Genomic DNA, 14,568 nt, shown 5'->3' with positions numbered 1-14,568 from the left:
TGAAATGATCATTTGTTTTGGAACTTGTAAAATAACTTGTAATGTTGGTTTGCACCTCCCGGCCACCGTAGTATCCGCCCCCTGTTGACCATCTTAGGTTATGTCACCTGCAGCAACACAATGAGTTAAATAATGACTACTGTCTTTATGTTTCTGAATCAGAAATGCAGCTTATCCATCCCCTGCTTTAATTAACAATTTAACTTAAAAAAAAAAAAGAGAGTAAATCAGACAGCTTTATTTTATGATGAGATCAACCCAGAGCGGTGATTGTGACGCAGATTCGTAGCAGCAGCAGCAGCATCTGCTGTTTCTCGCTGATGTTTTTTGCCACTCCTGAATCGCGCAGTCACGCGTCGCACCCATACTCTGCTGTCAGTCCTATGATCGGCTCCTGTCCAGAGGAAGCACGCCTGCTTTTCAGGGGGATTTTCGCCTCTCTTCTGCTTCTTCTTTCACTTTCATACTCGCAGAGTTTGAGCGCACATCCAGACCCAGAAAAGGTAAAAAAAAAAAAAAAAGCTTCGACTAGAAACACGCAACTTTGTCTAAAGCTTTGCTTTGCATCAGATTTATTACTGTAGGGTAATTTCCGGGTAGTTTCTGCTGTGACAGTCAGACACACTGCGTTCATATTATCGCACATATAATGACAGTGTTGATATAAACTTAGAAATGTATATATCTCAATTGAACTTGTTTAATATGTACAAATGTGTACGTTTAGTTGTAGAGTAGAGCATATGTCGCCCTACCCACCTGTTATTACAGGTACCTGCTTTGCTGTCTGCATTAATCTTATTTCCAAAGGAGTTAGATTGAATTTTGAGATATTTTACAGTGCGTATTTAGGATTTTTCCAAATTGTTTCCCAGTCTGCTTTCATTATTTTATCTTGTTTGTTTTCCTTAATTATTCCAATCGTCTTTAATCAAGAAACCAATTTAATGAGGATTCCTGTGCAGCAGTAAACAGTTTGGGAGGTTCATTTGACCTGCTGTCTAGGATAGGAAGGAATAAGAATTGCCCAAGCTCTCTAGACTCAAACATAAACTTTTTTTAAAAACAATTATTTCTATTTTTTTTTTTTTTTTGACATCTTTTAAACAAAACTGAGGTTTATGTTTACATTTTTTTTTTATTGTAAGAATAATAAATATTACAAATTAAAATAAAAGAGTCCCTATTTTTTAGCCCATAGACGTTAGAGTGAAAACTGTGTGTATATTGTCTGTAGGGCTGATGCCAAAACAACAGAGTGGGAACCCAGGTTCAGCATTGTGAGGTTTAGAATTACAGGCAGTTAATGGACTTGATTTTAATTCATTACAGTTTTTCCATCTTTAGCAAAGCCGAACAGAATCAGCCATGGTGGTGATCAGCAATGCAGATTTTTCCCTGGACTTGTTCCGCACACTGAGCCGAGCGAAACCAGCTGGGAATATCTTTGTCTCTCCGCTGAGCATCGGCTCGGCCATGGCGATGGTCTACCTGGGTGCTAAAGGAGACACTGCTACTCAGATGGCGAAGGTCAGCAGACACTCCCTCCCTCACATGATCACCTTTTGAAGTTTCTGTCAATGCCAGCACCTGTTTTATTAAAAAAGGGATTTAAAATAGGCTTTCTGCCAAGTATTATGTAATGTAGTCAAGCTCCACTTGTGTTCTACAACACACTTATCAGGTCTTTTAATCAAGTTGTGTATCTAAGGCTAACTGACAGGTGTGTCCTGGGTGAGGCGCTTACTGCATATGGAATCTCTAACCTGTACTTTGACCTCATTTTACAGCCCTCGGAACAAGCCTTGCATTGTTCCTAAACCTGAACGTTTCAAAAAAAATAAAACTTGTTCCTCACAAATAAAGTTTACAATGAGTTTGATTAATAGATTTTGTGTTTCCCAAATAAAGTTTGGTTTTCCCCGCTGTTACTTCTCTCAGGCCCTCTCATTCACTGCCGGTGAAGGCGTCCATGCAGATTTCCAAACACTAAACGCTGAAATAAACTCCCCGTCTGCATCGTACATCCTGAAAGTGGCCAACCGTCTCTACGGAGAGACCTCTTCCAAGTTCCTCCCTGTGAGTTTCTGCCAGTCAAACTGATTTAAGATGTGCTAAAGTCAACTTTGATTAAACCCTCATGTTAAATCTGCAGAAATTCCTGGAAGACACAGAGAAGTTCTACCAAGCGGATCTGAAGCCTGTGGATTTCATTGGAAGCCCAGAGGACTGTAGAGCAGAGATCAACAGCTGGGTGGAGCAGCAGACAGAGAGTTAGAATATGACTGTTAATCCATCCATCCATTCATCTGAGTTTGTTCTCGGCTCAGGATTAAGTGTTCCATTTCTTTTATATGTTTTTTGCAGATAAAATAAAAGATCTTTTAAAGCCAGGAACCGTCAACACAATGACCAGACTGGCTCTGGTGAACGCCATCTACTTCAAAGGAAACTGGATGAGTCGCTTTGATGCGTCTCAAACCAAGGAAATGCCTTTTAAAGTCAACCCGGTAAAAACACTTTTCGGTCGACGTTCGAACTGCGATAAATGTGAAGCTGGATTTCTTCGAAAACAAGTTCTCTAAAACTCTGATCGCCCCTCGTTTTCTATTCTCGTGTGTCAGAATGAGACAAAGACGGTCCAGATGATGTACCAGGTGAAGAAGCTGCCTTACAACTACATCCCTGACTTGGGACTGCAGATCCTGGAGCTTCCATACGTAAATGAGGACCTCAGCATGTTTATCCTCCTGCCAGAGTTGGCTACAGGTGACTCAGACCCTTTGCTGAAGGTAAAATCTCAATTTTGTTTTTCAAGCTCAGTCTCTAAAATCTACAGAACACATAAGGGCAATTTAATCAGCAGATCTTTTACTTCTGCAGCTGGAAAGCGAGCTAACGCCAGAGAAGCTGGACGAATGGACCAACAGAGCAAATATGGATACCCAAACAGAAATCATCATCCACCTGCCAAAGTTCAAGCTGGAGGAGGACTATGAGCTGAAGGAACATCTGTCCAAGATGGGAATGACAGATGTGTTCTGCGCTGGCAAGGCCGACCTAGCAGGCATGAACGGAGAAGGGGGGCTCTTCTTGTCTACGGTGGCCCACAAGGCCTTTGTGGATGTGAACGAAGAGGGGACGGAAGCCGCCGCAGCCACAGCTGGCATGATTTCATTCTGCATGCTGCGAGAGGAGCACTTCCAGGCAGATCACCCCTTCCTCTTCTTCATCAGGCACAACAAGACCAAGTCCATCCTCTTCTTTGGCAGGCTCTCATCTCCTCAGTAGAACTGAAGTAGCAGCTAAGTTTGATATCTAAGTAAAAGCTGGAAATGTTCCCACATTCATCAAATGATCCATCAGTATGTTCATTTCAACTAGGAATAAATTACAATAAAGTAAATATGCAAGTAAAACTCTGGTAATCTGATTACTCTATAGTGAAATTGGTTTGTATCATTTATCATGATTTGAAAGTTAAGCATTTCCTGAACTTTGAGTCAAACTGTTTCCTATAAATCTGAAGCAGCGTTTGATTTTAACAGCTTGAAATAAGCGTTACATCTAGATTAAGGATGATTAGAAATAAACTGAGCTGAGCCAAGTGGAAATGCTGCTGCAGTGACATGTTGGAACTCATCATGCTGCTGCATGTTTTTTTTCCTAACCAGGAGTAATTATTTTTAATTGCCCATATTGAGCAAAATGTTTTGCAGTAGTAAAATGCATATTTGGTTGTGCTTTTATACTTCTTCAGTGATGAGCCTCAGTGTCTCCATCCTTAAAATCAGACGCCTTTGCTCAGTTGAACTGTCCAAAGTTTAGGAAGTCCTAAACCCTTCAGCCTCTTTGCTTTGCCGCAGCTTCATCAGCTCCTGGTTACCATTTGCTTATGCTGATATTTCTTCTTTATGTGTTCATCCTAAGAGGCGGCATGATGAGAATAACTTTTATCAGGTCTGTCGACTTCGTTTGCATCCTTAAAAATCTCTATCAGCACTTACTGGATTTAGGTGTGTATGTTTATACACTCACACACAGGATGTGTGAGCTGGGTTCTTTATCCAGTTTTGGTACTTATGATGAGATTATACTACCAGAATGAATTTTTGCACTTTTCTAATATACGTCATTATTCCAACTCAACACTCAAAATGTATATTAATATTTGTTAAACCTTTGCTTTTGAAAAATTAAAATGTGAAATAACACATTAGCTTGGACTGAGATGGACAATATTGCATTTTAATAAATACATTTTAACATGGTTGATCACAAGATGCAAAACTAGGGGTGCTGCTTCTTCAGCGTATTCAGTGTATCTTATTCTTAAACAGTATTACAGAACTAAGAAAAGTAATTTTAAAACGTAATTAAAAAAACTGAACTTGAATAAAAAGTTAAATATACCGGTCCGTTGTGGTGAAGGGACAGCTGGGCCAAAAAGCAAAGCTCTCGATTTACTGGTCGATCTAAGTTCCTACCTTCATATGTGTTCATGAACTTTGGGTCATGACTGAAAGAACGAGATCCTGGATCCAAGCAGCTTTTTTCTGAGTGTTTTTGGGCTCTCGCTTAGAGACAGGGTGAGGAGCTCAGAGTAGAGCCACTGCTCCTCCACATTGAGAGGAGCCAGTTGAGGTGGCTCGGGCATCTGGTCAGGATGCCTCCTGGACGTCTCCCTGGTGAGGTGTTCCAGGCACGTCCCACCAGGAGGAGACCCAGGACACTCTAGAGGGACTATGTTTCTCGGTTGGCCTGGTAAAACTTTGGGATTCCCCCAGAGGAGCTGGCCCAAGTGTGTGAGGAGAGGGACGCCTGGGCCTCCGTACTGAAGCTGCTACAACCCAACCTCAGATGAGCTGGATGGATGGATGGATGGATGGATGGATGGATGGAAAAAGTGAAATATACTTATTTTGAATGTGTTTAGTATGTATGGCTTTCACAAAAAAAACAATCTGGGTTGGTGGAATCCCTTAATTAATAATTAGTATTATTAGATTTGCATTTATGCAGAACTATTTTATTTGATGAAATATTAAAAACATTGTTTATCAATAGCAGAAGCTATCAAAACATTTAGGCTACAATCATATGGGGTGTTGATATCGGTGTAATACAGCTCAGCTTCAGAGGTGGTTAGGGTACCCAAAAATTGTACTTGTACAACAGGATATTTTTACTCAAGTAAAAGTAAAAAGTAGTCTTTAAAGAAATCACCCAAGTAGGAGTAAAATATATTTTTTGGTTATAAATCAATAGTCTCAGTATTTGAGAATATGTTAAATTACAGTATAGTGCATTTTTACTCAGCTGGAAAATAACATTTAACAATAAGCCCTGAGAGCAAAAAGGAGGCAAGTGTGTCTCTCAAAGGTACATATTTGTTTAAAGCAATCTTGTTTGCATTAAGTTAAATTACTCAGAAGGGGAGGCGTAGCCAGAAATTTTACCAAAGTAAAAGTAGTGATACTTACTCAAGCAAACGCTTAAATTCTGTAAAACTACTCCTAAGTGTATTTTTTTTTAAGTTACTCAGGTTCATGTAACTGAGTAAATGTAACTAGTTACTACCCGCATCTGCTCAGCTCAAACATTGGCTTCGCATCAGCACTAACTTTTATTTTGAAGAAATAAAACCGGAAGCCTTCTTTCACATTAAGATGTGACGTAGCTTGACGCCGCGTGTCAACATCCTGTTGGAGTGCTGCTTGCTAACCGGTGAGAAACTACTGTTTTATTTATTCATTTAATTCAACCAAAATAGTTTTACCTTTCTCGTTTAAAACCCGAAGAAAATATATTTCTGGGTTTTAATATTTAGTATGAACTTAAATGAATGGATTATTTGATAAATATGTTTTTGCAGTTTTTTTTTGCTAGCAGTCACAAAGTTTGGTAGGATCCTGTAGGACTGGTTTTACCTGTCAGAAAAGTCCTTATGGATTTCCTTGACATTAAACCTGTTATACAGATGATGTTGTTTACTTTCAACCTTCGTAACTCAGGTAAACTATAAAAGATATATTAGGTTTGGATCAATAGTCACTTATAAGAACATATTTCCAACGAGCTGTGAGTGTTTGGTGATATTTTTTAATCTTTAAGTCTTTTTCTAATCCATTATTCTAATTAATTTGTGTTTCCCACTAAGGCTGAAGCAATTAATCAGATTAATTGTGATTCATTGATTATTGAAATAATCGTAAACTAATTTACTTATCGATTAATTGTTAACTAGAGTAAAGAGTAGGGGTGGGTATTGGCAAAGAAGTCATGATTCGATTCGAATCACGATTCACATGCCACGATGCGATTCTATCACGATGCATCACGATACTTGAAATATTGTGATGCATTGCGATATTTTCACTGAACACTGTAAGAACAGTGTTCAGTGAAAACCAGTGGCTGACTGGCTGGGTGTGATCTGGATCGTGTCTTCAATTGATACATGACTAAAAGCAACTGAATTCATACATAGCTGTATTTATTGAAACAACTTTTGGAGGTGTTGCTATGAAAATAAATACTGGACACAAATATTACTATTACTGGTGTGGACACACTGAGAAAAAGATCTTAGGATTTATAAAACTTAAAATAACAAAATAAGGATAATCAGAGCCGTTTACATGGCCTCAGTGGTCCTTTAAACCAATGAAATGAAAACATTCAAATGTATTTTCCCTTTTGAAAATTATGTGCGTCATATTAATTTCGTTTTTACCTTCTTTGTTTTTAAAGCCAAAATGCATCCAAGCATCTGACTTGAAATGTGATGGAGCCGGGCGAATTTTCTCAGGCACCTCCATGTTTTGTTCACGAATGACTCATCTCAGTATCCCGCGGCCAGAAATGCTTGCGACACAAAGCAGCTGGCTTCAACACATCCGCAGCGACATCTGCTGGACTGGAAGTTGTATTCCACTTGATTTGGCTGATGTGCGCCAACCATTAATGTATTTTATTTGTTCATTTTTTTTATTAAGAATCGATTCTTGCCTTCAAGAATCGATGCAGTAGATCACAAGAATTAGAATCGCGATGCATCGATATGACGATTATATTGCACACCCCTAGTAAAGAGACTGTAAAATATGCAAACTGTCAGAGCAACCCACTTCCATTGGCAAGACAAGTTTATTTGTATTGCAAAATTCAGTACAAAGACATTGCAAAGTGCTTTACATTATTAAAATATAGGAAAATAAAATAGAATCAAAGCAAGTAGGAAAAAAAATGCAGAAACAAAAAAGACCATTAAAAACAGTTGGACTAAAGAAAATAAAAAAGTTGAACTAATGATGTTTCAGTTGAACTGTTTACAGTAACTAGAACAGTCGAAGGCAATCCTAAACAAATGTGTTTTTAGTCTTGATTTAAAGGAACTCAAGCTTTTCACACTTTTACAGTTTTACATATTAAAAAATATAAATATTAAAATTGTAAAAAAAGATATATGAACATTTTGCATTTAAGATAACAAAAAAGAATGGTTTTGCCTGTCAACATGCTCTATCCAGAACTCAAGTGGGTAAGTTTTATTTTCACCTGGATTAATTTCCTCAAAGAAATCTTCTTCAAGGAATCTTTGGCTACCTGATTATTAATCGATTAATAAGAAATAATCGACAGATTAATCGATTTGCAAAATAATCCTTCGTTGCAGCTCTAGTTCACACAATCGGCCATAGGTTGGGAAGCTTTAGTACATTTTGTGTTTCTCTTTGGTTGCATTGTAGGAGACAAAGTAAGAAAAGAAAATAATGATGTGGAAAAAGGGCAACAATTTACAAATATATATTTTTTTGGTTCTGATGTTAATTTATGGATTTGCTTATCTTTTGGCCTTTGATATACCTTTATTTATAAAACTTCTTATTTTGCTGATGGTTATTAGTTTTCTTTTTCTGAAAAGGACTTCAACTTTATTGGCGATCTGTCCAGTATTTGCCTGTTTAGATCGTTTGAGCGCTGCCTGGTGTCTGTTTCTAAATAAAAACAGTAACACCTTTTCATTTTGCCACTGGGGAAGTTAAGATTTTCTTTAATAACACCATAATATGAGGGTCACCTTCTGTTAACCTTATTTTGCGTCTTGTTGTTTTTAGATGACCTGTCAGCGTGAATGCACTGGTCCGATGAAGGTGTTGGTCACAGGCGGGTCCGGGTTGGTGGGGAGAGCCATTCAACATGTTGTAGAGAAAGAAGGTGGAGCCAAAGAAGGAGAAGAATGGATATTTCTGTCCTCCAGAGATGCAAACCTCATGTGAGAATCAGTAATATTCTCACATCTGTGCAGCTGTTAATCTTTTTTTTATTTCATGGTGCTTTTGGTTTCACCTCAGGAACAAAGAGGAGACACGGGCAGTTTTTGAAAAACATCGGCCCACCCATGTGATCCACCTGGCTGCTATGGTGGGAGGACTTTTCAAGAACATGAAGCACAACCTGGACTTCTGGGTATGAGACGTCCTTTCCTGCTAACAAACATGTACTCAACTTTTGTCAATATAGCTTTTTCTTTTGCTTTGGTAGGTCTTTCTTTTTCTTTTTTTTTACCTTTATGTAGTCTATTAGTCTATTTTTTTTATTTATTAATTGACTGCATTACGGAATACGTCACTGTCCCGCATTCTTTAAAAAAAGATGGAAGAGAGACTAAGCAAAATCTGCAGGATCGATATTCAGGCAGTGCAGCACCTTCCTTCTGGGATCTATACGTGTGTTTACTGTGAAATTATCCAGCATATTTATCTGTTTCAAGGCTCTAGATTCGTCAGAACATCAGTGTTTCTTATTTTAAACATTGTTATAACATATTGTTTTGCCATGGTTGGATTCACTACCTCATCGCTGTTCATCTTTCACAGCCGCTGGAAACAGAAATGTAGTTTAATCCAACTGCAGGGGACCTGTATATCAGGATTTTACCATCTTCTTTAACATGCTGGTGCTCATGGGAAATCTAGTCTTCCTTCAGGGAAAAAACAATACAGCATTTGACCAAAATTGAAAGTTCTTTAGAATAGATGAGGCAAGAATCAACATTTTTCTCAAGTAAAAAGAACGTACGATGACAGAATACAGTCAGATCTGTAGTCGAGTCCAGAATATTTGCTTTGTCTCAATAAATGAAAGGATTAGTTATTAAAAAAACAAACATTAACCTAAATAATGGAATTTTTACATGGGACTAAACTATGGAGATCTTAAAATCTGTCTTTTTTTCCCCACAGAAAATGTTGAATATCCCAAAAAGAAATCCTGTATCACATTATGCTATTAACAAAAAAGAAATCAATAAAACTGTTACCAGATTTTCTCAGTGAGCAAAAAATCAAAGCTCCTGATTAGGATTGTTTCAGATCAGAATCAGAAATACTTTGATAATCCCAGAGAGAAATTACTTTTCTTACACGCTCCAGTTACAGTTTTTTATATATATATATATATACAACCAACCACACAAGATAATAAAGATAAAAATATATACACATATAGCTCTTCTGTATGTATATATATGTATATCCAAGTAAAAGTTTGGACCACAGCTTACAGAGAAATGAGCTTTGTGACTAATTTAACATCATCCAAAAAGTGCATTCAGGCCAGAGGTGGTGGCAATGGCCCTAGCATGGATTTACAAAGATTTCCTATGCAAACCGTGCGGTGAAGCAGCCAGCGGTGATTCCCATGCGGTGAGAGCATTCGCTGCTCCTCCCTCACCTTGTGCTACTAGCTGGAGATGAGATGTTGGCAAACAGCAACTGCATGGAGAGAGGAGTGGTTGTTGCTTCCATGAAATTGCGACAAGGTAGCCAATCAGGGTGTGCAAAATAATCGTCATGACGATGCATCGCGATTCTAATTTTTGTGATTTACTGCATCGATTCTTGAAGGCAAGAATCGATTATAAAAAAAAAAAAAAAAAAAAAAAAAAAAAAAAAAAAAAAAAAAAAAATGAACAAATAAAATACATGAATGGTTGGCGCACATTAGCCAAACCAAGTGGAATACAACTTCCAGTCCAGCAGATGTCGCTGCCGATGTGTTGAAGCCCGCTGCTTTGTGTCACAAGCATGTCCAGCCGCGGGATGCTGAGACGAGTCATATGAAATAAACATGGAGGACACTATGAAAATTCGCCCCGCAGTTCCATCACATTTCAACTCAGATGCTTGGATGCATTTTGGCTTTATAAACAAAGAAGGTAAAAATGAAATTGATATGACGCACGTCATTCGCAAAAGGGGAAATATACATTTAAATGTTTTCGTTTCATTGGTTTAAAGGACCACTGAGGCCATGTAAACGGCACTGATTATCCTTATTTTGTTATTTTAAGTTTGATGAATCCTAAGATCTTTTTGTCAGTGTGTCCACGCCAGTAGTAGTAATATTTGTGTCCAGTATTTGTTTTTATGGCAACACCTCCAAAAGTCGTTTCAATAAATACAGCTATGTATGAATTCAGTTGCTTTCAGTTATGAAGACACTATCCAGATCACACATAGCCAGTCAGCCACTGATAAGGGCTGTATCTTTTTCTAACAGTGTTCAGTGAAAATATCGCAATGCATCGCAATATTTCAAGTATCATGATGCATCGTGATAGAATCGCATCGTGGCATGTGAATCGTGATTCGAATCATATCATGACTTCTTTGCCAATACCCACCCCTAGTAGCCAATCAGGGACTGGTTGTAGGTGAAGCTTTTTTCACTTTAAATTGAATAAAGAGAAAATAACAATAAAAAAGGTAGAAATAAGGAATGCGCTCAAGAGGCTTTAGAAAGAGCAGTTTTACTTTAGCCTTAGAAACACTTCTTTTTCAGAGCTTTTGGGGCTTCGCTAAAAACTGATGGTTTTTATAACGAATAGTTTTGCATCGGTCCATGAGGTTAAGTTTCACCTGTGCTTTTATTGTGAAAAGCCCACCGACAGCAAGACCTTGAAAGGAAATGACATGGTGTTGCCAGGGGTAACGGCAGGTCAAAAGCAGAGAGTCTGGGGATTTACTAAATATTAAACAATCATTCCAACCACTAAATAAGGTAAACATGCCCACTGTTATACTCAACACCAGCACAGGAACGATATGTGATGTTATGCAATAAGTTTATAAAATTAAACAAACGCAGCACTAACGTCTGCTGGGATGGTGACATCATCGGCCATAATTAAAAATAAATATTTATTAAAAACCAAATCAGCACAAACAATAGTTTTACCTGCACAAAAGAAGTAGCATCGAAAATGTTGGCCCGGATAAAATTGCGGGTGTCAGCTTTACGCAGCTGAAGCTCCTCCTATTTGATGATGCGATCCAGGGTGTAAACATTGTGCATCTGAAACACGGAGCAGTGAACTACCTGCACAGCCTCAACCTCATGCGGTCTGAACTCACTATCAGAAGCAACATTTTCAGCATTCTTTGCTTCCCTATCAGCTTTTTTTGCACATATTCCCTTGTTTGGTTAGACTTCTTTAAAGTCCTCAACACCTGTATAGTCCCTATTCCATGAGTTTATTGCAGAATGGTTCCTACCCTCTTTGCCTCCAAGGTTGAACTAACAATCTTTGTCATACAGAGGAACAACGTCTACATCAACGACAACGTGCTGCAGGCGGCGCATGAGGTGGGAACGCTCAAGGTTGTTTCCTGTCTATCCACCTGCATCTTCCCCGATAAAACAACCTATCCCATCGACGAGACCATGGTGAACCCTCCCTCCGATCCTTCCTGTTAGAATCAATCAGTCCGTTTATTAACAGTAACCACATGTTGCTCTGTCGGCACCAGATCCATAATGGCCCACCTCATGATTCCAACTTCGGTTATGCCTACGCTAAAAGGATGATTGACGTTCAAAACAGGTCTGCTTTTGGTCTCATATTATAACAAGATAAAGCTCCTCTTTATGTGGGTGATTTAGGTCCTAAGTTTTAGTTTGTATGTCCGTCTCTCAGGGCTTATTTTCAGCAGCATGGCCGCTGCTACACAGCTGTGATTCCCACGAATGTGTTTGGTCCCCATGACAACTTCAGCATTGAAGATGGACATGTGCTGCCAGGGCTCATACATAAAGCGTACATCGCTCAAAGTAAGTCCACCCTTTCAGAGAGGCGTCATCATTTTGGAGGTTTTTTTTAAGGTGAAAGTTTAAGGCTGTTCATTTAGGCTAAGTTTTTTTTTTTTTTTACTCTTTGTGTTTTGTTAGAGGAGGGGAAGCCCCTGATGGTCTGGGGTTCAGGCTCTCCTAGAAGACAGTTCATCTACTCTTTGGACTTGGCTCGTCTTTTTCTCTGGGTCCTGAGAGAATATCCGGAGGTCGATCCAATCATTCTCTCTGGTAATCCTTCCGTTATATATCATGGATCTTATTAACTGAAAGGAAAGTTTAATGATGTGATATTTGGTTACAGTTGGGGAGGAAGACGAGGTTTCCATTAAAGAAGCCGCAGATGCGGTTGTTGAATCTTTGGGATTTAAAGGAGGAGTAACGGTATCCTTTAAAATTATTCATTTACAGCTGTAAATGTCAAGCCATGTACATTTTAATTAAAAACTAGAAATTTCTCCCTCAAAACTAAGTTAGCCCAACTTTTTTTCTGTCAGAATCCTGTGTTTTTTTGTGGTTTCAATTATTTGGGCCAAAATGGGACCTTTGGAGCCAAAAAATTAAACTTCCTGTTCTGAGGGGGCGGGGCTTAGAGTCTGTCATCAAATGACAACTTATTCTTATTTGGGACAAAATAATAAACATTCTTCTTATTTGCGACAAAATGATGATCCACCACATAAAGTTTTCTGTCTCTGTAATGTTCTTTGTAAAAGTTATATCAGTTTAATTTTTTTGCAAAAAAAGTGTTTGTTCTTTAGTAGATATTGTGTGATTTCTTTGACCGTATCCAGTATGACACCAGTAAAGCGGATGGCCAGTTTAAAAAGACAGCCAGTAACGCAAAGCTATGCCGCTATCTGCCAGACTTCAAATTCACACCCTTCAAACAAGGTGAGATCAAACATTTCTGGTTTGTTTTACAGAAGTGGATTCTGTACCTTAACAGATGTTTTCTGGTTTTCACTTGCAGCTTTGAAAGAAACGTGTGATTGGTTTGTTGCAAATTATGACTCCGCCAGGAAGTAAACCAGCTGCTGAGCTGGTTGGTTCCAAATCCATCAATCCATTTCGTGTTTCTGGAAGAAGCCAGAGTACGGAGGCATGCAGGAAGTAGTGAGCCTATAGTGATGATGTCTGGTTATCACTGAAGCTTTGTAGTTTTATAATAAAACTCCAGGACCAAACTAAAACATGTAAACTGTGTGGTAAATCATTCTTTTCTTTTGCTTTTATTTCCAGGCGGATCATTTGAACCGTTTTCTTAAATTTATTAATTTCCTCTTCCAATGTCAGAGCTTATACTCAAGTTTTTTTTCTTTGACAGATCAAATGCATAAAAGCTAGCAGTTACTTTTACTTTACTTAAACAATTAATTGTTTAAGTCTATTGTTTGCCTATGGAACGCATAGCAGAGGTCATCCAGGAGGAGAGCAGTCATTAAGTCTTTCAAGCTTAAATGGGAATTTGTTACACATTTAAAGATGAAATTGTGTCCATTTAGCTTCTTATCCTTAACCCCCAGATTCCAAATCCTCAGTCACCATTCCGCCCTGCTCATGTACGTCCTGCAGAGCACTTGCGCGGTCATATTTAACAATGAGAACTTTTCCACATCCACAGCCACTCATCCTCGCGTCACAGTCCACGACGTCTTCTCTAGCCTTCACCGTAACAATACGGAGCCAATCTATTTTTTGCTCCACTCCATTGGAAGCCGGCTAGGTCCAGATACGCAATTGCAATCATACCAAACAGGAAAAAGAAGGTGGAGAAGATCCGGTTTGTCAAATTAAAATATGGTAACGCCAGATCGGTAACTACAAATTAGAGCATAATTCTTATATATTCCCCAAAAAATAAAATTATATGCAAACTATTGGTACTTCAACATACCAGATTACTAATTTTAATCAATTTTTATTTTCTAGAGGCTTAAAAGCACATCTCACAACCTCAAAACAAACCTGTTATCGCAGGCATGGATGAAGAGATGCTGATTTTGGAAGCAGAGAACAAACCAATTTTGTATGATCCTAATTATCCACATTACAAAGAAAAAATGAGCGGTAACATGTGACTGATACTGATGGTGATTTTCAATTGTCACATTAAGCATTAATTTCCGCATATTTTGCTCCTATGAATTAAATATTGCACATGCTCTCCTTGAGCTCTGAGGAATATAAGAGAGGAACTGTTGAGGCTGCAGGCTTTGCAGGCAGTCTGGAACAGAGTGGGGCGGTTGTGGAGGATGTGGAATTTCAGGGTAAGAGAAAAAGAATGTTCTCAGTGCAGTAGCTTGAAGAAAAACAGGCTTCCTACTGAGTAAACTGAAATCGATTTGTGGTCAATAAATGGCTGCCATTACAGTCTGGCAGAATTAATGAGGCCTTTTTAATTCCTGTCCTGGTTCCAAAACATCATACTGA

General features: G+C 38.5%; 2 protein-coding genes across 4 annotated transcripts; both read left to right on the top strand.

Moving 5' to 3' along the window:
• Positions 1-322: 322 nt before the first annotated feature.
• On the top strand, positions 323-3,415 carry LOC107095665 (leukocyte elastase inhibitor-like). Of its 2 annotated transcripts, none has more exons than XM_015391862.1 (7): positions 323-503; positions 1,348-1,530; positions 1,942-2,079; positions 2,156-2,273; positions 2,368-2,510; positions 2,625-2,792; positions 2,884-3,415. In XM_015391862.1, exons 1-7 carry the CDS (start codon positions 384-386, stop codon positions 3,289-3,291), a joined length of 1,278 nt encoding a protein of 425 aa, XP_015247348.1. In that variant the 5' UTR covers positions 323-383; the 3' UTR covers positions 3,292-3,415. The 2 variants fall into 2 exon arrangements, with proteins under 2 accessions (XP_015247348.1, XP_015247349.1); XM_015391863.1 differs by having other exon boundaries at positions 350-503; positions 1,333-1,530.
• Positions 3,416-5,652: 2,237 nt separating this feature from the next.
• Positions 5,653-13,327, top strand: tsta3 (tissue specific transplantation antigen P35B). 2 transcript variants are annotated; one of them, XM_015391864.1, is made up of 10 exons: positions 5,653-5,727; positions 8,121-8,278; positions 8,358-8,472; positions 11,605-11,733; positions 11,817-11,890; positions 11,984-12,117; positions 12,235-12,366; positions 12,440-12,519; positions 12,930-13,029; positions 13,109-13,327. In XM_015391864.1, the coding sequence occupies exons 2-10, from the start codon at positions 8,121-8,123 to the stop codon at positions 13,162-13,164; spliced, it is 978 nt and encodes a 325-aa protein (XP_015247350.1). In that variant the 5' UTR covers positions 5,653-5,727; the 3' UTR covers positions 13,165-13,327. The 2 variants fall into 2 exon arrangements, with proteins under 2 accessions (XP_015247350.1, XP_015247351.1); XM_015391865.1 differs by lacking the exon at positions 5,653-5,727 and adding an exon at positions 5,988-6,081.
• The last annotated feature ends 1,241 nt before the right edge of the window (positions 13,328-14,568 follow it).

This window comes from Cyprinodon variegatus, unplaced genomic scaffold (genome assembly GCF_000732505.1).
Source record: "Cyprinodon variegatus isolate N-32 unplaced genomic scaffold, C_variegatus-1.0 Scaffold562, whole genome shotgun sequence".
NCBI classification, from domain to species: domain Eukaryota; kingdom Metazoa; phylum Chordata; class Actinopteri; order Cyprinodontiformes; family Cyprinodontidae; genus Cyprinodon; species Cyprinodon variegatus.
This window is presented reverse-complemented; position numbering and strand designations above follow the sequence as displayed.

What these genes read in the sequence shown, in the direction of transcription:
- LOC107095665 (XM_015391862.1), top strand. Translation starts at nt 384, where the DNA reads ATGATCGGCTCCTGTCCAGAGGAAGCACGCCTGCTTTTCAGGGGGATT. An exon ending in CACATCCAGACCCAGAAAAG is followed by an intron (nt 504 to 1,347) that starts GTAAAAAAAAAA and finishes TTCCATCTTTAG; the next exon opens with CAAAGCCGAACAGAATCAGC. An exon ending in CTGCTACTCAGATGGCGAAG is followed by an intron (nt 1,531 to 1,941) that starts GTCAGCAGACAC and finishes TACTTCTCTCAG; the next exon opens with GCCCTCTCATTCACTGCCGG.
- tsta3 (XM_015391864.1), top strand. Translation starts at nt 8,121, where the DNA reads ATGACCTGTCAGCGTGAATGCACTGGTCCGATGAAGGTGTTGGTCACA. An exon ending in AGCACAACCTGGACTTCTGG is followed by an intron (nt 8,473 to 11,604) that starts GTATGAGACGTC and finishes TTTGTCATACAG; the next exon opens with AGGAACAACGTCTACATCAA. An exon ending in GATTTAAAGGAGGAGTAACG is followed by an intron (nt 12,520 to 12,929) that starts GTATCCTTTAAA and finishes GACCGTATCCAG; the next exon opens with TATGACACCAGTAAAGCGGA.